This window comes from Pseudopodoces humilis, chromosome 18 (assembly GCF_049639895.1).
Source record: "Pseudopodoces humilis isolate 2021_Gansu_Grassland_sample_001 chromosome 18, ASM4963989v1, whole genome shotgun sequence".
NCBI lineage: Eukaryota > Metazoa > Chordata > Aves > Passeriformes > Paridae > Pseudopodoces > Pseudopodoces humilis.
In genome coordinates this window covers 14,844,582-14,865,911 of record NC_142217.1, presented here as the reverse complement: position 1 = coordinate 14,865,911, position 21,330 = coordinate 14,844,582, and the positions used below count along the sequence as shown (strand labels likewise).

At 57.1% G+C, this 21,330-nt stretch overlaps 2 protein-coding genes across 5 annotated transcripts in view; one reads left to right on the top strand and one right to left on the bottom strand.

Annotated features, from left to right (window-relative positions):
• Positions 1-6,925, top strand: part of RNF216 (ring finger protein 216) — a 76,958-nt gene extending 70,033 nt beyond the window's left edge. For all 4 annotated transcript variants that reach the window (XM_014252753.2, XM_014252752.2, XM_005523024.3 and 1 more), the window contains 2 exons: positions 2,901-2,970; positions 3,425-6,925. In XM_014252753.2, the coding sequence (XP_014108228.2) occupies positions 2,901-2,970; positions 3,425-3,744 (390 nt within the window). In that variant the 3' untranslated portion in view covers positions 3,745-6,925. The remainder of the gene's footprint in view (positions 1-2,900; positions 2,971-3,424) is intronic.
• A 1,407-nt stretch (positions 6,926-8,332) lies between these two features.
• Positions 8,333-19,142, bottom strand: FSCN1 (fascin actin-bundling protein 1). Its single transcript, XM_005523023.3, has 5 exons — positions 18,269-19,142; positions 11,775-11,931; positions 11,173-11,294; positions 10,760-10,927; positions 8,333-10,668 (listed from the first exon to the last, which is right to left on the bottom strand). The coding sequence occupies exons 1-5, from the start codon at positions 19,089-19,091 to the stop codon at positions 10,466-10,468; spliced, it is 1,473 nt and encodes a 490-aa protein (XP_005523080.1). The 5' UTR covers positions 19,092-19,142; the 3' UTR covers positions 8,333-10,465.
• Between the last annotated feature and the right edge of the window lie 2,188 nt (positions 19,143-21,330).

Here is a 21,330-nt window from a genome sequence, read left to right as displayed (position 1 = left end):
GTGGGTGCTTTACCCCTCGATGAATCTGTCATCTTGCTAATTACTGTGGTATTAAAAAACAGCCTTTGTTTCCAAAGAATTAGAAGTGTTTTGCAAGATTCACTGAAATAGCACCAGAAATTGTTTGTTGTGTTGTTTTTTTTAAAAAATTCTGACCTGCACAATATGTATTAGGCAGAACTTGTGGCATCAGCTTTCTTTCAGAACATCCTAAAATTATCTTGCTGTTTACATATCATCAATTCTTTTGTTCCATCTGGGATGTGGATCTTTCCTAAATACTGCAGGTATTGAACGGTGCTGTGTATTCATCACTTGCCAAATTTAATGTCAGCCTCTTAGGTAGGAAGGTGCTTGTTGTGCAGTGTATTTTTTTGTTCTTTTGATATTAATGGATAGCAGTCTTTCAGAAATACTGGTAAAAAAAAAAAAAATCCAAGGTAAATCTCGGTATGTGGGATTAAGTGTAAGCACTTCTTAATCTTCCAATGGGAAAATACATTTTTATCAGCAGAGAAGCAACAGGGCTGATAAGTTCTGTTCTTGGAGGTGTGTTTTGTTGTGGCTGTGCTGTGATTTGTGGTTTCAGAGCTAGTCAGGAACTTGTCATCCTGATCCAGGTCTGTTCCTGGAAGGTTTTTGCATCCAGGGTGTGCTGTGAGCTGTGCCCCTCTGGAAACCCCCGAGGGGATGGAGCTGAGTGGGGTCTGTGGCTGCTGCACTTTGGGGGGATGTGTTTTATGTTGTCCTAGGGAGCTCTGGGGGTCAGTTTGGAGCTCTGGCAGATGGGATTTGCTGTTCCCTGTTTCCCCTGGCGCTCTGGGAGCTGCAGTAATCGAATCCAGCATCACCTTGGGCGAGTGCAGCTGGCTCCAGCCCTGGGGCAGATGGATGTGTCCAGCCCCATTAGAGGGAGGTCAGCTGCAGTTTAAACTGGGAGGCTGGAGCAGCCCTGGCTGCAGAAGGGTCTGGTAAAGTTGTCTTTGATGTGTTCAGTTTTGTGCAGGACTGAGCAGAGCTGCAGTGTCAGGGGTGGTGACGGGAAGGGGGTGTCCCTGGGAAGCACCACTTCAGGATTAATTGTAGATTTTTGTTGGAAAGGACTTTAAAACTTATCTTGTTTCACCTCCTGCCATGGGCAGGGACACCTTCCATAATCCCAGGTTGCTCCAAGCCCTGTCCAGCCTGGCTTTGGACACTTCCAGGGACAAGGCAGCCACAGCTTTTCTGGACAACCTGTGCTGGGGCCTGCCCACCCTCACAGGGAAGAGTTTACTCTGTAATCACAGACTTAGACTAAAGTAAAAGCATTTTGTTAAGTTAAAGGGCACATTTCTAGGCTTTAAGGGTGAGATTTATCCTTTGTGCAAGGAAGGAAGACACTATGTGATCTTGCTCAGCTGAGCTTAAAATACATTTCTTGTCACATAAAACTTCAGGTGCATCTTCTCCAGTAAGTGGCAATAAAATGGGAGTGGTGGCTGTGTCCATTTTCCAACAGCATTGCAAAATATAGTCTGAGAAGGAAAAAAAATATAAGGTCTTAAAGCTTGAAACTAAGCTTTGAGAGTGCTGCTGGGGCAGCAAAAGAGCAGGGGATGTTTGGTTGCCTGTGGAGCATGCCCAGGTGGTTTTCCAGCCAGGAAAACCAATACTTGGGGGGTAGTTAGACATTCCATGTAGGCTCAGAAGAGCTATTCTTCAGCAGCTTTTATGGAGATAGATAGGCTGTAATTAACATCCCATGTAAGCAGCCTGCTGGGGAAAGAAAAAATAAAAAGATGTCCTGGAAAGTCTTCATTTTAACCATTGAATCACAGAATAATAAAAGGGAGGGAAGTATTGAGTTTTTGGCTTTCTGCACATTAAGATAACGTCAGTCTCCCAGGGAAACCTTATCTGGTGGTGGAGGAGGGGACTTCTCCACAGGCTTCCCAGGCTGCACATGTGCAGGACTGTCAGCTGAGGACTGGGAAGCTTAAAATCATTTCAGTGTAGCTGCATGCATGAAGCATATTTTGGATTTAGTTCCAGAGCACTCTTCAAAATAAGGGATATTTTTCACATTAAGAGTGTTCAGGAAGAAATTTATGTGTTTTGGCAGTACTGAAATTAGGGTGACTAAAATAAGCAGAGTCTTGTGCTTTGTGGAGTACTTGGGGCTCAGGGTTCCAAACACTGTCCTGGCTGCTCTCCCTGAAATCTCCAGGTTTGGTTTCATCCCCACAGACATGCAGAAACTTACCTGAGGCTTCATTGCATGGTTGGATCTCACTGATGCTCCTTTGAGTTAAGAGAACTGAAGGTGAGGAGAAGCAGAAGGACAATTTCAATTTCTGGCTTGTCCTTACGTTCTCAGTGAGCAGCAGCCCAGAATGTTCCTTTATAACCTCTAGACAGACATTAAAGAAACATATTTCGATTTATGCCCTTCTCAGAGTTACAGATAAGATCTAAATGGCACCATTTAGCTACTAGAGCCAGGATTTAAGTTGTGTTAATTCCAGCTGTTGGGCCAAAAACTCTACAAGTGCTAGGATAATGTAAATATTTAATAGACTATTGCCATTAAAAAGATTAACAGCTCTTCAGAGGGGTGGAGCTGGGTCGCAGTTCTCTGGTTTCCATCAAGTCAATGAATTTTAGTGCTGATCTCCCTGGAAAGCTGATCTTGGTCATACTCCATAGAGTGCAGGTTATTTGTGCTGCTGCAGTTTCCTCATCACAGCTTTGCTTTTGGGTAAATCTAGGCCAGCCCCAAACGAGGACAATTCAGCCAAATTAGGCTCTTTTGGTTTTTCCCCATGAAAATGTGCTGAAAAGAAAAGCAGCACTGAGAGAATAGAAAGCTGCTGCAGCAGGAATTATCCCACAGCTTCTTGGTATTCCTTGATTTCTAGGAAGATGATGAGAAGATAATTCATGAGATTCAGAAGGAGGCTGAAGAGGAGCAAAGGAAGAAGAATGGGGGTAAGTCGCCGTTGGGATCAGACTGAGGATGGATGATGGGGCAGCACAGGGTTCCCAGCTACTGATGGGTCTCTGGACCTTCACTGGATTCTGTTCCTCCTGGGAACTGGTCTGTTTGTAAAGTGCAGACTTTTGCTGGGATTGTGAGCAAGCACAAGATTTGTGTCCATCTCTCATGTGGCACCGGTGTTGTGGATGTCTCTGCTTGGCAGAGGGGCAGCAAAACCTCTGAGCTGTGTCGTGGGGGGAACAGGGGCTGCCCCACATCCCACAGAAGGAAATGTTCCCCCTCTGTGGGGTGGTGTTGGTGAAAGGAGCCAGGCTGGGGAGCTCATGGAGCAAGGGGCCAGCAGTGATGTTTTGGAATGGGGAATGCCAATGGCAAATGTCAGCCCGTGGACTGAGCTCCGGGAGGTGTGTGGGGTGACGGCGCTTTGCTCTCCTCCCCGTGCAGAGAACAGCTTCAAACGCATCGGCCCTCCCGTGGAGAAGCCCGTGGAGAAAATCCAGAGAATCGAAGTCATCCCCAGGCCGGTTCCTCAGAACTTCCACCAGCCCCGGATGCCCCCGTACCCCTTCGTGCACCCCCCGTTCCCTCTGCCCCCCGTGCGCCCCATGTACAACAACATCCCCCTCAACATCGGCCCCATCCCCGCTCCCTACGTGCCCCCCCTGCCCAACATGAGGGTGAACTTTGACTTTCCCCAGATCAATGTGCAGCTGGAGCACAACCTGCCTATGCACTTTGGCCCTCAGCCCCGGCACCGGTTCTGACCTGCCCCCACCTCAGCACTTGGCAGAGTCACTTGGCAAAAGCCACCCCAGAACGTCACCCCCTCCCCACTCCAGCCCCTCTGGGGTTTAGCCAGCAGCCAGGGGACTCCGTGTCCCTGCACTGCACCCTCTCTAGGGCTTCTCCAAACCTTTGCAATCCGGCATTTCAACCTGTGCTGCAACAGGGTTTGGTGCTACATTTCCTAGGGGCAGAATTCCTCCCCTGAGCTGGGCATCCAGATGTTTTATTTTGACAAAGCCAGTTCAGGCAGCTGTTGGGAGGAAAAGTGAGACTTTGTGGAACACAGGGATACAGCCATTCCTTGGGGAATTTCCAAAAATCCTGCCTTCCTGCTGGCCAGAGCAGCAAAGTGAGTCTTGGGGGAAGGGAGGAGACACTTGGCATCCGAGGAAGCGTGAGACCTTCAGGAGTGAGGTAACAGGAGGCAGCTGCCCCAGCCTCTCCTGCCTGTGCTGAGGCTCAGGGCTGGGGTTCCTGTGTTCCCCAGCATCCCTCCATCTTGCTGGCACCTCCCAGCAGAAATAAATTGTTCAAAAGCAAGACAATGTAGCATTTTTTGTGTTCCTCACTCTCCAAGTAGAGTGAGGGCTTGCAGCAGCCGTCCCATTGCCGAGGTCCTGGTAGGAAGCCCAGAGCCATGTTCTGTTTGGGGATGTTAGGAAGTGGCAGGAGATTTGGGCACCCAAGTTTTTTGCTGGACTGACCTTGCCCCCTTTGAGGGGCTCAGTTTTTCCCCCCAAAGGTGTGTGCCCCTCAGCTTCTGAAACGTGGCCTTTGCTTTGCTGTTCTCCTCTAGCATCCCAAACCTCCCCCAGCTTCTGGCAGCAGTGCTCAGGCAGCTGCTGGAACCACCTGGAGCCAAAGCTGTGCCCTTTATTGCAAAAACTGCCTGGGAAACACCCAGATAGATGTGTAGGCAGTGATGTGTCCTGTGGTAGGAAAATTGGGAATTTTCCCCCTGGCTGCAGCGAGTTGGGAGCCCCCATACCCAAATCCTTACAACCCAATGGGCAGCTGGAGCCTCACGCTGCAGGAAGCTGACTGCTTCCACAGCACCAAATAACTCATGAAAATGTGTGTGTCAGCTTAATTGGCTTTGGGAAAGCGTGTTAAAAGTTAAACCTGAGTATTGCTGGGCTTAGAAAGTGAGGGAAAAGCAAAACTTCCTTGTGAGAAGTGGGGGGTGCAGTGCTGGGCTGTGGGAGGAGGGTGGCACAAAGCCCTTTCTCCACAGCCCTTGGCTGTTCTGTCTGGTACAGGCCCCTTCTAGAAAAGAAAACGGTTGGAGTGGTAAAAAAATCCCTCTTCCCAGGAATGTTGGGCTGGCTTTTAGCAGCCCAGTTGTTCTGTTGTTCTCCAAATGTTTTGTTCTGGCCTTCATCCTGTTCTGTCCTGCTGGGAACTCTCTGGGTGCATTTCCCCTCCTGTCATTTCCCCCTGTATTTCAGCATCCAGATGTTTTGTGGGTTTATTTGTTCTTTCAGGTAAAATTCCCTGTCTCCACCTCACAGCTTCTGCCAAAGCCCCACGCGCAGCGTTCCCAGAGCCCGGATCCCCTCGGGTGTGCTCGGAGCGCTGGGCACGGGGTGTCGGTGGGATGCTCCTGGTCAGGGGCCTGGGACAGCATCTGGGGCCTGCTGTCCCCAGGAAGGTCTCCCAGACAGGAAGGAGGACTCCCATGCCTTTTGGGGCTGAGTGTTTTTCCCGTTGCCGGTGGGGCAAACATTCCCTGCAGAGCCCTCTGGCTCCTCTGTGCCATGGCCTCTCGAGCATTAATAACCAACTGATATTCCCTTGCTGCTGGAATTTTCTATTTTGAATTAGTTTATTCCTGGCAGCAGTCTGGGGGCTGCAGGAGCTTTATCACTTGCTGCTCAGCTGGGCTTTGACCAGATTGAAATCCTGCCTTGCATCAACTGATTCCTGCAGCAGCCAGGAGCAGGAATCCTGTTGGATTTGGGGAGGGAGGACTTTGTCATAGCAGCTGCTGAGAAAACAGACCCAGGTCAGAAGAAGTAGTGGTGGCTTCCCTTATGGAAAGGGAATTCTGTGTGTTTAATAGCTGAGATTTTCTGGGCTCAAGGGCTGGTCTGGATGAGCCCTCCAGGCTCTCTCCAAGGCATTTGCCCTTCCTGGTGGGTGCAGGAAGCATCAGGCAGTGGAGGGGAGGCACAGCTCAGCTGCTGAACCAGTGGCCCAGGCTATGAAGGAAATAGGATGGTCATCCAGCAAAAAGTGGTGGTGCAGTCCTGTGTGTGTGTGTGTGTCCAGGGATGTGTGGGCATGGAGAACAGAGCTGAGGCAGAGGGAGGTGTGGATGTGGAACAGAGGGGCTGGAGCAGCAGAGGTGGCAAGGAGAGGTTGTGGCTGTGATCCATCGGGGTCACTGCTGCCCTGGCACAGAGTCATGGTCCTGGGGGAGCCTGGAGGACACAGAGGGAAGAGAGGGTTCCCTGTGTCCCCTGCCAGAGCCAAGGGCTTATTTGTGTCCAAGGGAGGATAAATCAGTGCCTGATCTGTGATGTGCAGGTACAGCATGCCCAGCACTGCTCCTCTCCCCAAGGAAACACCCATTGCACCAAAAACTTGCAGCCCAAGCATGTGGCTGCTTCCCCCCTCTAACCCAGGAGATCTCGAGTTGTTTCTGAATCTCTGTTGATTTATTAAAAAAAAAAAAAGAGAAAAAGCCCAAAACTTACTGAGCCACCCAATCCAGCCTTGACCTGGTCTCTATCTCCTGCATCCCACTTTCCCTCCTGCCCCACAGTCTTTGGAACCACTTGTTTAAAGGTTTTGAAGGCAACGAGGAGGTTGCTGTGCCCTGGCTGATCCCATAACAGGTACTTCTCACAGCTAATTGCAGTGTCCCATTTACTTGCCTTAAAGGTGGAGAGAGAAACTTAGTATTTGCACTTAGCAAAACGTTGTATTAAAAGAAAAAAAAAAAACTGTAAAGATGTGCATGTTCTGCAACTTTGTATAACAATAGTTGAAAATAAATAGGTGGTTTATTAAAAAAAAAAAAAAAAGAGAAAAAACCAAAAAATATTTTTCTTTACATTCTGGTAGTAAACAGTTCTAATATTCTGTGTGTAAAAAGTTCCTGTATTATATTGTAATTTGAATTTTTGTAAATAAATTTGTGCACTCTGGCTTTCACCTGTGTGCTTTTCTTACAGCCATGACCTTGTCCTCCCATCCTGCCTGTGCCAGCCTGGCGCTGGGACAATGCCAGGGAGTGGGGCCAGATCCCAGCCTGTGCTGATGAAAACTCCCCTGGTTGCAAGGCAAGAACCCATTTGACCCTCCTGGAACAGTTTAACCTGTTCCATGTGCTCCCGAGGAAGAACTGGATGGGGATAGAAAATGGTTTCCAGTTGCTCCTTTAAATAGAAACCAGGGTGGGGGAAGGCTGAGGGACTTTCCCCTCTTGCTGGAGTGGTGGTGAACGATGGTAAAAGCAAAATCCAGCCTTGAGGGGAGAAAAGAAAATGTGTGCTGGCAGCTGGGGAGAGGGGAAGGGGGAGAGTCCTTCCTGCAGCTGCAGAGCCCCTGCCATGGGTGGGCAGAGCTGCCTGCTGCCCTGGTGGCTGTCACAGTGGTGTCACAGCCAGGTTTGCTCATGCACATGCAGATGTCACTGCAAGGCCATCAGAGCTGCTCAGCACTTCCTGCACTGCCCTGATTTCTTTCTCCCTGATTATAGTCAGGGCTGCACATCCTTCCTTCCTTCCTTTGGCCCTTGCAGGGCTCACCCTCCCATGTGATGGTGTGAAGGTGTCTCTAGGCACTGCCATCCCCCTGTCCCCCTGGGATGTGTGCCTGGGGGGAGCTGGGCAGCCCTCCCCATCCCAAACCTGGCTGTTTCCAATCAGCTTTACATTTTCCAAGGCAAACAGGAGCTGGTGGGTGCCCAGCCAGGCTGTGGTGGTCAGGGAGCTCTGGCTGTTCTCAGTGCAGCTGCTGGGGGTGCTCTTGGTTGAGTTTCTGGGCTGGCTTCAGTTGTCTTGGGAGGGCTGGGGCACATGGTGGCTCCTTTGGCAGGACGTGGCTTGGGCTGGGCTTCCCTCCTTAGTCCTTTATCTTGCCCTTCTCTACGTGGCCAAGTAAAGGAGGCCAATTGCTGCCCCCCACCCAACCATGCAGCCAAACCCCCCATCCCAGTGCTCCTCCCTCCCATCTGGGCCATCCTATGGATGTGAAATACCTGAGCCAAGAGAAGAAGCTCTGTAGGGGCACAGCTTTGCTCCTGGCTGCGAGGGCAGCAGAGCTGGTTTGCAGATGAGGTGGTCCTGACCCATCCATGGGTCACCCACCCCCAGATGCCCCTGGGCTCAGTGGCTTCAGGCTGTTGTGAACATCTCCAGAGGTGACCCAGCCTCCAGCTGGCTTTGGCCTTACACCTCTTTGGAGCCTCTTAGTCACCGTTCCCCTTCTACCATCCTCAGCTCTAGAACCAGCTCAACTGTTGCCAGACAAAGGCTCCACCACCCCAAATCTCCACACTCAAGCTCCTGCCTCTTTAAAAGGCCATTGCAGCCCCAACAGACCACGCATCAGGTTGAATCCGAATGCAGGTTTTATTTTTTAATTCATCTTTCTCCATTTGAAGCTATTTTTTTTTAAGTTATACAAATGGCACTTACAAAAAAATAATAATAATAAAAAAACAAACAAACCCAAAACTTAAATTTTCAGAGTGAGATGTTTTCAGAGAGTCACGACACCCAATAAGAGGAAACAGGAAAGATGTTGACCTAGTGTCACACGGGAGAAGCCGGAGCAGGAATTACATGGTTGGGACCGTGACGGGGATGGGGAGGAGGCAACACGGGGAGGGGGTGAAGGCCAGCGAGAGTGTGTGCCAAGACACAGGGTCACACAGGGCTTCAAGACACTCGGTCCTTCGAGGGGCAGCCCCTCCTGGGGGGACACGTGGTGCCGGGGGGCGCGGGCAGCCCCTGGATGTGAGCGCAGAGCCGAGGTAGAGTCCCAGCCGGGATCCCCTGCGCCCGCCAGGGACCCCAGCCCGGAGTTGTCCCCCTGCCTGGGGACAGCTGCTCGCTCTCCCAGCTAAATTTAGCACCGAGCTCCTGTGGAGGGGAGTCCCTCCTCATGGCTTTAAGGCTGACAAGCCCCTGCCTGGCCTCCGGCAGTAGGGACCGGCCCTGGTTTGGCACGGCAGCGATGCCGAGAGCACCCTTGGCGTGGGGTGGGACCAGCACTCCCCCTCTCCAGAGGGGGCCCACGCAGGAAAAGGCTCCTTGGTGTGTTTGTAGGGAGCAGATACCGGCCCTGGGAAGTCCCCAAAGGATAAAGTGCCTTTCAACACCCTAAGGAACACGCAGCATCACCCGTTACAGACAGCGTTAAACTCTAATGCAGACCTAGTACAGACAACAGCTGGTCACACAGTGCCATGGAGAGCATATATAAATAGAGACTAACAAAAATACTGTTTTGGTCTTTTTTTTCTTTTTTTCCTTTTCCAGTAGGGTTGTGATTCATGAGAGCCCAGCCCAGGTGCCCTGGGGGTGGTGGGACCGGGAGCTGCCCCCTCGGGGTGCCCGCGGGAGCGGACGCTTCCTAATTCAGCATTAGGTGTTCAGTGATTCGTTTCACTGTTCCAGTATTTTACGAGAGAGAAAAAAACAACATCAAAGGTACTGAGCAAATATCACTGTGCAAAGTTTGCTAAGGAACTTTTCTATTCTGTAAACCAAAATCTGCAGTTTATGCTTCCAGCCACTGCCCCAGGGAGATCACGTTGGCCAGCCCGGCTCCTGCCAGGACTGAAGCCCGCCAGAGATGGGCTGGATGAAGCCCCCACCCTGGCACGGGCTGGCTCTGTGTCCCCCGCACCCTCCCCTCCACTCATGGCAGCAGGACCAGTCTCGGGACAGGCTGGACCCACCATCAGGGTCTGGGATGCTCCTCCAGAGCCAGAAGCACAAGGAGGGGTGGAGGGACAGGAGGAGCACAGGGCTCCATGAGATGAAAGGCTGAGGCTTTTCAGACAGGATCACCCTAAAGAATCGTTTCCAGGTGTTTGGGGAGGGGCAGCTTGCTGTCCCTTCCACAGGGATGCGCTGGCACACACCAGCCCCATCCCCAGGGATGCTGTGATATGAAAGGTCACCTCTTACAGCTCAGCTGGGGATGAACCTGCCCCACAGTCCAGGAGGGGAGAGAAGCTGCTGGGACCAGCCAGCTGAGCCAGCTGAGCCCAGCACCATCGCTGCACCCCTGGCTGGAGCAGGGCAGGGCAGGACAGATGCTCCAGGGACACTGGCAGCACAGTCTGAGGCTGTGCCAGTGCTGATATGGCAGAAGTGAGCACAGAGGTGATCTTACTCCCTTTTTATAATCGAGGAGAGGAAAATTAAACTACCTAAGGTGATGCTCAGGGCCAGGAGGGGGATACAGCCATTTCCAAGCCCAGCAAACCTGGAGGGAGGCAGGGATGGGGGGGATAGAGACAGACCCCTCTACAAAGCTACAGGCAGGCAGCCCCACCACTTTTCCAGTTCTTACAGGGATTTACGGAGACCCACCTCCCACATAACGCACCAACTCTATGGCAGGAGGGAAGGGCAAGCCAGTCTGAAAATCCTGTTACAGAGAGGAGAAACAGAACCCAAAGGAAAAGAGGACAGGAAGGGAAAGAGAAGTTGGCAACGGGAGGTACCCTAAAGTGCATTAATATTCCCAGAGGGTGGAGGCGTCGATGGTGTCGGCCGATGCCTTGAGCACCCCGGCGTGGTCGCCCTTCAGGTATTTGCCGTTGATTTTGATGGCCACTTTGTTATAGTCGCAGAACTCAAAAAAGAAGTCCACGGGGGTGTCGCTGCTGCTGGTGACGGATGATTCGTTCCCCACCATCCAGTACTTCCCAGTGGTGTCTGCAGGAGAGGGGACACAGCAGCCTCATGAGCCACCACGGGGACCCCAAAGGCCACCGCCCCCCAGCCCACAGCTCCCCTGGGGACTCACCCTTGATGTTGTAGGCCCCATCATTGAACTCCAGCTGGAAGACGTCGTAGGAGGAGCGGTTGGAGTCCAGGGTGCCGGTGACCTTGCGGCAGCCGATGAAGCCGTGCTCGCCGCGCAGGACGATGATGGGCCTGTTGATCAGCTTCATCACGAAATGCTCCGTCTCGCCTGCACCGAGGGGACAGGGGCTGTGAGAGCAGCCAGGGGGGCACAGAGCCAGACCCCAAAGCTGGCAGGCAGCGGTGAGGAGCAGGGGCTCTGCCCCTCACCCATTTCTCACCCACCCATCTCACAGCACATCAGTCACTAAGAGAACTTATTGCCTTAGCATCACTTGGAAGAAGAGCTTGGTTCTGGGGGGACCTTTTTTCATCCCCTGCTGCCCCAGTGTGGGGTCCCCAAGTGTCCCTTACCCGCTGTCTCCATGGAGGCTGCCAGCTGCCCGTTCTTCTTTGCTGTCACGTACTTGCCGTTGGCAGCTTTCAGGGTGATGCGTTTGTCGCACCACTCGATATCAAAGTAGCAGCTGGCGTTCCTGTGGGGCAGAGAGGACAGTCAGCGAGCTGTGAGGGAGGGTGGCCCTGCCACTGCCACCCTGCTGGCTTGGAAAGGGCCATGGCTGGATCAGGAGAGCTGGATTCGATCTGTTTTTGCAGGATGAACTGTGCTGTGGTGGCCATCCCGCTGGGAAGCCCTCGCCCCGCGGGCAGGAGGCAGGCAGGCAGCCAAAGGCACTTTTGGGGTTTCTGCGTGGCTCTCAGGGTTGAACTGCAGGGCAAAGCATTTCCACAGCCCCAGCCAGTCAGGAAGGATTATGTGGCCCCAGGGACTTCCAGAGCATCGTGGGCGGCAAGCCCCAACCCATCCCTGGCTTTCCCAAAATGCACCGCCTCTGCTGGGAAGCGTTTGGGATGAGCACCCAAGCTGGAAAATCCCCCTTGAATTCCCCTGGGAGATGCAGAGGGTGCTCTGAAGCCCAGGCACCGCCCTGAGCTGCCGGGGACAGGGGACTCACTTTGTGGAGGCGGTGGACTGGATGCCCCCGTTGGAGGTGAGGGTCCAGTACTTCCCGGTGTAGGTGCGGAAGGCGCATTTCTTGGTGTCCTTATTGATCTCCAGCTGGTAGGTCTCCTGGTCACCCTCCTCGTCCTGGTTGGCCGAAAGGTCCATCCCTACAGAGCAGAAACAGATGGAGATGGGGGTGGGACCACAACCGGCCTCCAGCAGGTCCAGAAAACCCAACTGAGAGGGGCTCCTGTTTCCGGGGTGAGCTTTGGTGGCTTCCAAATCCCTCACACAGGTCTGGCATTTGGGGTTCAAATCCAGGTTTTCATTTGGTTATTTGGCATTAAGGTCCTAAATGAGGGGTGGGCAGCCGTGAGCTTCCACTCCTGACTCAGCAGCTCCATCACAATGAAGCAAAGACCAATGTAGATATTTTATAAGGAAAAGGGCTGCAGTTTTTCCCAAAGGTGACAGCCAGGTTACCCAGCCCATTAGCAGAGGCCGCCGCAGCACCCATGAATCCCAGTTTGTGGCATGTTTAAGAACCATGACAATGTTTTTCATCCCCACTTGTCACATCCCACTGGGGCAGTGAGGTGTGCAGGGACAGGAGGCTCAGGAAAGCCTGAGGGCAGCCAAGCCTTTCCCTGGCTCTCCAAAACCATCAGCACCGGCCTGTCCCCAGCTCTGCCAGCCAGGATGGCCCATCCCTGCTCCCAAGGGGCCACAGACAGCATTTCCATGCAGAGGTGGATGCAGCTGCTCCTGGGGCCACTGGCCACAGCCCTGGGCCACCGCCAGCCACATGTGCATCCACCTCAGGCCCTGAGCAGAAGCAAACCTGCTTAGTCAGGACTAGCAGGGCCAAAACTGCTCCAGAGCTCTCCAGCTGGGTGGATTTCAGCCTAAAAACACTTTGGGGATGTGAGCCACAAGCTGCAGCCAAAGCTCTGTGCTGGGTTTTGGGGAGGGAGTGCAGAGCTCAGCCCCACTACTGAGCTTAGTGAAATGGGAGTTTGGTGGAACTGGATGAACTTTCCAGAGCCAAACACACCTGCATCCCTCCCTGCTGCACGGGTGCAAAGGGTTCACATCCACATTCTGTCTAGTTCTGCTCCTCTCACTAAAGTAAAGACGTGGAGGGGCTGGAGCACATCCAGAGAAGGGAAAGGGATCTGGGGAAGGGTCTGGAGCACAAGCCTGGTGAGGAGCAGCTGAGGGAGGTGGGGGCTGGCCACGTGTTCAGCCCCTCACACCTCCACGATGCATCCCAGTTTCTCAGCTGCTGGGGTTTCAAGCAGTGCTGTACAGGCACTGGAAGGGTTTCTGGGGCTGCAGTCTCGGTGGCCCCACAGCTCTGGGAAGCCACCAGGAGGTCCCACCAGCTGGACCCAGCTGTCCTGCACACTCAGCTCCCTGGGGCTCCACATCCCCTGTCCGTGTCTCCCATCAGGCCCCATCCCAATGCCCAGGAGCAGCCTCTGCTTTGTATATCCATCACCCACCTTTCCCAAAGGGATCAGGTTTTGTTCCCAAAGGGATCAGGCTTTGAAGGCGTCACTTTGTGGGCCGTAATTTTATCTCCCACATCCAAACCAGCCCATGACTTCCACCTGTTCACAGTACCCCTCCTCTCAGCAGGCAGCCTCCAGCACCTCTTTCAGCTGCACCCCTGGCAGTGTTCAGTGTCAGGTTGGATGGGGCTTGGAACAATCCAGTCTGGTGAAAGGTGTCCCTGCCCATGATCCCTCCCAACCCAACTGATCCCATGATTCCCCTGATGGACACGCAGCCACCCCGGTGCTTCACTCCCCAGGGTATTGGGGCAAGGCAGGGGGTGGTGGGTGCTGATGGCCACCAGCCCAGCCCCACTGGCCACGTCCTCGGCTCCTGGAGCCATCCCACAGTCGCCGCCTCCCAGCGCTGCCGGGGGCTGAGCTGGTGCTTGTGGGAACATTTGGTTTTGATTTCGCATCCTGGCGTCAGGCAGCTCCAGCCCCAATCCAGAGCTGTAAAACAGAGAGAGAGGAGCTCTGCGGGGGCTCGCGGAGAGGTTGGGCTGTGGGGAGGTGACCCTGGGGGACACAGCCCATCCCTCAAGGCTGGCTGCACCCTTGGACCCCCCAAACCTGTGAGAGCTGTGGGTCCCTGAGGTCTGTGCAGGAGGAGTGGGGCTGGTGCTTCCCCTCAGTGACTTTTCTGGGAAGAACTCTCTGAGCTGCAGGGCCAGGCTGGGCAGAGCCAGGGGGACTCCGCAGAGCAGGGCTGGAGACAGGACAGGGAGTGCCAGGAGCCTCCAAACACTGCTCCCTCTCCCCAGAGACCCCGGCACGGAGCACAGTGCTCACACCGGCCTCCCCATCTCTCTGCCAGCCCATTTTCCACACTCATGCCTGGAAGGACCAGGAGGGTCTCCCACCGCCCCCTCCCCAAAAGCAGCGTGGGGTTGGGTTACACATCTCAGCACAAAGGAATGCGGCTACAGCCAGGGCAGGAGGCTTCAAAGGGATGGAACTGAGCTGCAGCGGGATGGGGGAAACCGCAGGAAGGCACGGGCTGTGTGTGAGGCCGCAGGAGCACGGTGGGTCCCTCAGAGATGTCCCCAGGGAGGAGGACAGGCTGTCCCCACCGCCACCCCCGGCCGCGCTCTCCCGCAGCGCCCGGCCCGGCCGCTCCCACTGCAATCACGGATTAATTAACGCTCTTGGTAAATTTACAGTCTGGAGCTGGCACTGCTCTTCCTGACCTTGACGAAGCCGCTAATTACAGCTGGAGGCAGGAGGGGGCCGAGCACACGGCGGCTCTTTGGGAGGGGGGTGGAGGAACGCCTGCGCACCCCAAAATTCCCGGCGTGGGATGTGCTCCGGCTCCGGATTGTGGCGAGAATGCAGAGCTTGGGAAGGCTGAGGCATGTTTTCACCCCAGGGTTTCCTAATGCCGAGTCCCTGGACTTGAGGTGCTCAGACAACAGAAAAGAGCTCCTCAGCTGCCGAGGTTTCCAGGCTCGTGGGTTTGCAGGATGGATGCCGGAGCCCTCGCTGCTCTCCAGCCATGACTGTGGATGCACCAGAGGCCTGAGGCACACACCTTCTGTGTGGGCCTCTCCCTCTAAAGGAGCAGAGTTTGTTGCAGCTCTGTTGGGCTCCACACCACGAGAGGCTGCAGACCCAGCGTGGGGGCACATTCAGGGCAGGACAAAAACTTTCCCTCTGCACTCAGCTCACACAGAATTATCTCCCAAGGGCCGTCCTGGGATGCTAGTGAGAGCCAGAGGGATGAGCTCCTGGAGAGGAGAGCAGTTTTCTCATCCTCCAGCTCTCCTTTCAAAAACCCCACGGTTATAGCTGCAAACATCCGAGCCCGGGTTGCTCCAGGGGACTGCTGGCAGCAGGGCAGGACCTCAGGATGGGCCTGGGATGCCAGCACCGGTCGGGTCTGGGATCCCTGTGGGCTCTGGCACCTCCACCCAGCGCTGCACCCACACCCGTGCTCAGAGACTGCTCCTGCCCCCTCCCTGCCCTTCAGCTGGGCTTACCCTGCACCCCTGCAGAAATCCAAACAGGTTTTTGTCTAAATCCAGCAGCCTGGAGCACGGGGAGCCAGCAGCTCCCTTGCTGAGGGTGCAGCCCTGCAAAGGGGTCACGGGTAGGGGTGAAACATGAATTTCCTGAAAAACCCACCCCCTCCCCTTCCCTGTGGATTTCCTGTGGCTTTGTGGTATCCCCCAAGTGTCAACAGGCCACTTGGCATCTCCAGATGAAAAACCTACATCCAAGCCTTCGTGCCCCCTGCCCTGGAGCCGCATCTTCCTGCCTTGCCGTGGCACCGAGATGAACTGGGGTGGGGGGGGGGGGGAAATCCGGCTCAGCCCGGGAGGGGTCCCGGCCCCAGGGCAGAGCTCCCCACTGCCAACACGGCACGTCCGGGCTCGCTCGCCCTCCTCCCCAGCTCCCGTTTCCTGGAATTCCTCACTCCCAGCCAGCCCACCCTCTCCCAGCTCGGGCAGGGGGCTGGGGCACACCTCGGCCGGGCGGGGGACTGCCAGGGGAGCAGCGGGGAGGACGCCAGAGCTCTGCCCCCGGGGCCCTGGAGCCCACAAAGGGCCCTTTGTTGCCGCAGCCGGGCTAGAAAGGAGCCATTGAGCGGGGAGGAGGCTGCTCCTGCTGGCAGCACCGCTCCCTTCGGGCTGCAAACCGGAGATGGGAGCTCTCAGGGAGCCCGGGGATCCTACCGGGGCTGGAGGGGTGCCAGGGATACCCGCAGCCCCTGTGCCGGAGCAGAGGCAGCGCTGGCACCCATCCCTTGGTGCCCCGGGAGTGTTTGTGTCGCGGTCCCCTGTGTGCAGGGGATGCTGACACCGGCCACCCCCGGCACTGCGAGGAGACTCCAGGCCAGGAGCCGACTTGGCACTGGTGGGACAATACTGTTCCAAAGCTGGATCCCAGCCAAAGGAACCACAGGAGAACCCCATGAACCCATCCCTGCTCCTCCCATGGGGCAGAGGGGGGACAGCCACTGCCACCACTGCTCCCTCACTGACTCCACACAGGAGCAAGCTGCCTTGTTCAGTCACCCCCTGGCCGCATCCCGCATATCCCGCATATCCCGCATATCCCGCATCCCCAGGGGCCACGGGAGCGTCTGCCAGCAGCTCGGCGCTTATCAGCCCGGCGGGGAGAAGGGCTGTCTGGAGCCGCTTCCTCCGACGGCTGTTTCTGCTGCCTCTTGGTAACCTTGGGACGCGGCACTTCCACAACGAGAGGAGGATGAGCCTCCAGCAAGCGGCGGCTCCCAGCCTTTCACTGCCATCGGGAAGGAAAAACCGCGTGGAAACGGCTTCTCCAGCCAAAACGGCCTCGAGCGAGGATGTGCAGCCCCAGCGCGGCCCTTCCCGCTGTATTTTGCTTGGAAAGGGGCCGGGCACAGCCCTGAGCCCTCTGTTGCTGGGGAGATTTGTTCCCCCTCCTTCCTGCTCCCCCATCCCTTCCGAATTAGACAAAGCCGGAGGGTGGGCCAGCAGCATTCCCACCCGCTCCATGGGGTCCCCCGCCACCACGGGGTCCCGCACCGCCGCCGCTCCGTCCCTCACATCTGCCCCCACATCTGGTTTCCCCATCTCTGGTGACAAAGGGCTGCAGCAGCCCTTCCCCCACAGCGCTGCGGCAGCCTCCCGCCATCCTCCCGCCACCGCCATCCTCTCCTCCTCTTCCCCAAATCCCCGTGCCTGGAAAAACAATCCGCACTGCCCATCTTGGCACATTTCGTTATTAATTTTTCATGGGCTGCTTTGCCCCCGGACAGGAGAGCAGCAGGGAGCTCGCCGCACGGATCACAGTGAAGCAGCAGCCTTGCAATACAACACACACACACAAAAAAAAATTCCCCGCTGTCCCTCCAGGCTTTGCTACGTGCTCGCACCCATCCCGCAGCCGGCGTGCGCCGGCCTGACCTGGCGCGCCGGGGATGAGCCCCGGGGCACCCGCGGAACACAGCGGGGACCCCCGGCATGGCACAGCGGGGACCCCCGGCTGCAGGGCTCGGTGGCACTCCCACGTGCCCGGGGAGCTGTGAATGTGACCGGATCCCGGGTGGCACCGTGGCCCCTCCGGCGAGCGGAGGGTCGGTGGGGAGGGTGCGGAGGGACGGCCGCCTTTGTGCGGGTGGGTGCAGGATGCGGGAGTTTTGGCAAATCCCTTTACGTAACGCTGCCACCCGGACCCGCACCCATGGGAACTCCGGCCCTCTGGGGGGACCCAGAGCCCCCCGGGGGACCCGCAGCCTCCCTGCTCCGCTGGACAAATGGCTCAGCCGTGCTCGGCCGAGGGGGAGATTGGTGGAGGCTTTGTTGGGCGAACAATGAGCTCCAAAGGAAGGAAGGCGAGGGGTACAGCCCTGCCTCCTTCACGGCGAGGGAAGACTCCATCCACCGCCTCCCAGCCCCCCTCCCCGTCCCTCCCTGCACCCCAAAGCAGGCCCCTCGCCATCCCTGCCCCCCCGGGAGCCCTGCAGAGGCGATGGTGCGGGGATGGGGGTGCCGGAGGGATGGGGGCCCCCAGGCAGGCGATGCTGAAGGGATGCGGGAGGGGGAAGGGGATGGGATGTGGGAGGGATGCGGGGGGATCGTGATGGGGGTTTGGGGGAGGAACCGCGGGCAGCCAAGCTGAGGGGTGCAGGGGGTGCCCGGGGGAGATGGTGGCTTCAGGGGAGGGGTTTGAGCAGGGGGAAGACGCCACTACGGAGACGATGGCAGAGGGATGCAGGGGGGCACCCCGGGGGGTGGCTGCTGCAGGAAGGCGGCGGATGTTGGGGGTGGGGGGTCAGTGCTGCGGGGGGGCCATTCCGAGGTGATGCAGGGGAAGCGATGCCGCAGGGATGCGAGGGGTTGAGCGGGGCGGGCCATTCCCGAGGGAAGCTGGTGATACCCGAGGGATGCGGGAGAGCACCCCGAGCCCTGGGACTCCGAGGTGTCCCGTTCCCCCCGCCCGCAGCCCCCACTCCTCGTACCTTGCCGGGTGGAGACATTCCTATCGTTGCCGGCTCGCAGCACGACCTGCGGGCAGCTCTGCTCCAGCGCGAAGAGCTCGTCCTTGCCCACCTTGGCGCTCTTGCCCGCCTTGAGGGTGCCGCTGGGCCCCGAGGGGGCCAGGTAGCGGCCCTCCCCGTCGCGAAAAGCCACCTTTCCGCAGCGGAATTCCAGCGTGAAGGCGGTGCCGGGCTCGGCGGCGGGGACCAGGCGGCCGTCGCTGCGGAGCAGGCGGTGGTCGCAGCTCTGGAGGCTGTACCGCTGCTCCACGAACAGGAGGGTGATGAGCGCATCCACGCCCCAGGGCACGTCGCGGTCCACGGCCAGCTCGTCGCGGCGGGGCCCCAGGTGCGCGTAGCGCTTGCGGGCCAGGCTGTACAGGTTGGCCTGGGGGTGCATGGCCAGGTGGACGCTCCACTTCTCGGCGGCAGAGACGGCGGGGGCGAAGCAGGAGAGGCGGTCCTCGGTGCCGCCGAAGAAGCGGCGGTGGGGCTCGGACTGCAGCGACCACCGCCCGTCGCCGTGGGCCAGCACCAGGAACCGGCAGTCGGGGCCCGGCTCCTCGCTGTCGCAGCTCACCCGCCCGTCCTTGTCGGCCGCCAGGTACCGGCCCAGGTGGCTCTTGAGCAGGACGGCGCTGGAGTCTTCCCCGTCCTGCTCCAGAGTCCAGATCTGCTTCTTCTTCATGCTGGCGGCCGAGGCGTTCACCTTGAAGCCGAACGCCTCCGCCGTCAGGTACCGGTTGCTGCAATTGATCAGCCCGAACTGGATCTGCACCGGCTCCGCCGTCCCGTTCGCCGTCATCCTGCCTCGCCGCCGACCGACACCGAGCGACCGACACCGAGCGAACGACACCGAGCGCCGCCGCCGCGCCCGCCCCGCCGCCGCCGCCTTTATAGCGCCGCGGCCCCGGCACCGCCTCCCGCACCCCCCGCCCGCCGGGGCCGGCCCCGCCGCGACCCCCGCCCGCCCCCCGCATCTCCGCGGGGCCCCCGGCAGGGCAGGACCCCGCCAGGCGCAGAGAGAACCCCCTCGAGTGGCTGGACATCATCCCCGCCTCCCTCCTGCGGGACTCCCCTGCATGCAGAGACCCTTCCCTGCATGACAAAAGCCCCCGTGAATTGCAGGATCTTCCCACGCTGTAAGACCCCCGGTGTATAATGGGATCCTTCCATGCATTTCAGGAGCCTCCTTGAATTGTGGGACACCCCCCTGCGAGTCCCCACTGCATGGCAAGACCTCTCCCTGCATTTCAGGAGCCCCACACAATGCAAGTCCTCACCTCATGACTGCTCCAAGCACAGCAAGAGCCCCCTTGAAATGTAAGACCTCCCCATAAACTGAAGGACCCCAAGACCTTTCTCTGCATTTCAAGGAGCATCCATGAATTGCAGGACCTCCTCCTCCAGCACAAGTTCAGCATGGAAAGACCTCTCCAGGAAGGGGCCCCTCACATTGCAGGGCCCTCAAACATACACAGCAAGACCCTGTAAAGCAAGACCCCTCCTTGAATTGCAGGGTCCTACAGGTTGTAAGACCCCCTAAGTATTGCAGGACCCTCCCCATTATGGGACCACCCCGTTGCACTGCACAACACCAACTTGAACTGCAAGAATCCCTCTGACTGCACATCCCCATCCCACTCCAAGACATCGTGAGACCCCCCTGCACCCCTCTGTCCCTCCTGGGCTGTTGGCCGTGCCTCAAGGCTGTGGGACACATGGGGAGCAGGGTGACAGATGCCATGGCCTCCTGCCATCTCTGAGCCATCTCAGCACCCTGTGCCAGGCACCAGTGAGGCTGGAGCATCCTGCCCCTGGGGAACTGGAGTCCCACTGCAAATCCAGAAGAAAAACAGCAGCACCCCTGCACAGGGGAGCATTTTGAGGCATTTCTCAGGGGGCGGTGGCAGTGTTGCTGTGCATGTGATGGCACTTACAGCAGGGCTGACCTGGAGATGGGAGGAATCCAGCCTGGAGAGGGTTGTCAGTACTGCCCACTGCACCTGGGGACAGGGACATTTCTTGTGTCTGTAACAGGGACACAAAGCAGGGAGTAGGAGCACAGCTGCAGGGGTCGATTTGAAGGTGGCTCAGGCACAGCCCTGCATTTACAGGGGGGAACTGACTGGAGGGATGTGCAGAACCAGAAAATTGGAGAAAGAGTGACGATGGGAAGTACAGATGGGGATGGTTTTCAGCTGGATCAGGGAGCTGAGCTGCCTGTCCCAGATGAAGCAGGACAAGTGAGGAGCTAAGTGTGGGCACGGGTGCGAGGGCACAACAGTGTGTGCTCAGGGCTGGCACAAAGAATTCCCCCAAGCTCATCCAACCAAGGCAGGATGGCATCCCAGCCCACGTCCCAAGGCCCTTCAGGCTGCACTGGTTCTGCACTGGCTGCACTGGTTAGAGCCACTGCTCCACCCCAGGCCAGCACCACCCGCCCTCGCCCGGGGGTCACTGGCACAACCGCCCCAGGGCAAACCTGCCAGCTTGGGATGGGTTTGTTTTCCTGGAAGTCTTGGCCAGACCTGCTCTGTGCTCATCCCTGCTGCCCAGCCCTGCAAGTCCAGACAGACCATTGCCAACCAGAGCCAACCTCACAGCTCCTTGTCTGGGCTGGAAGCAGGTCCCCCCCAAGCTCCAGTGAGGCAGATCCATGTTTGTCCAGCAAATCCCTTTTGCTGCTTTGGCTCAAAGCCCCCCTGCATTAAGGCCTGGCCATGAGGCCGAGCAGCTGCTCAGACCCACAGCTGCTGAGCTCTGCCTTCCCTGGCCACCACGGGCAGATGGTGATGAGGCCAGGAAAGAAACAGCTTTTCTCCTCAAAAAAAAAAAAAAAAAAAGAAAAAAAAAAGCAATTATGCAGAGAAAGAAAAACCCACCCTGTTTTCTCCCCAGCACTGTGACATGGATGGGTGACACTGGTGCATGGTGGCACTGTGTGGATGGATGGCACTGCCTGGCTCAGCAGATCCTGTCCCTCCAGGGCGGGTACCCATCCTGCCTGCACTCACCCTGCCTGCACCCTCTGTTCCTGGGGC

What these genes read in the sequence shown, in the direction of transcription:
- FSCN1 (XM_005523023.3), bottom strand. Translation starts at nt 19,091, where the DNA reads ATGACGGCGAACGGGACGGCGGAGCCGGTGCAGATCCAGTTCGGGCTG. An exon ending in GAATGTCTCCACCCGGCAAG is followed by an intron (nt 11,932 to 18,268) that starts GTACGAGGAGTG and finishes TCTGCTCTGTAG; the next exon opens with GGATGGACCTTTCGGCCAAC. An exon ending in CAGTCCACCGCCTCCACAAA is followed by an intron (nt 11,295 to 11,774) that starts GTGAGTCCCCTG and finishes TCTGCCCCACAG; the next exon opens with GAACGCCAGCTGCTACTTTG.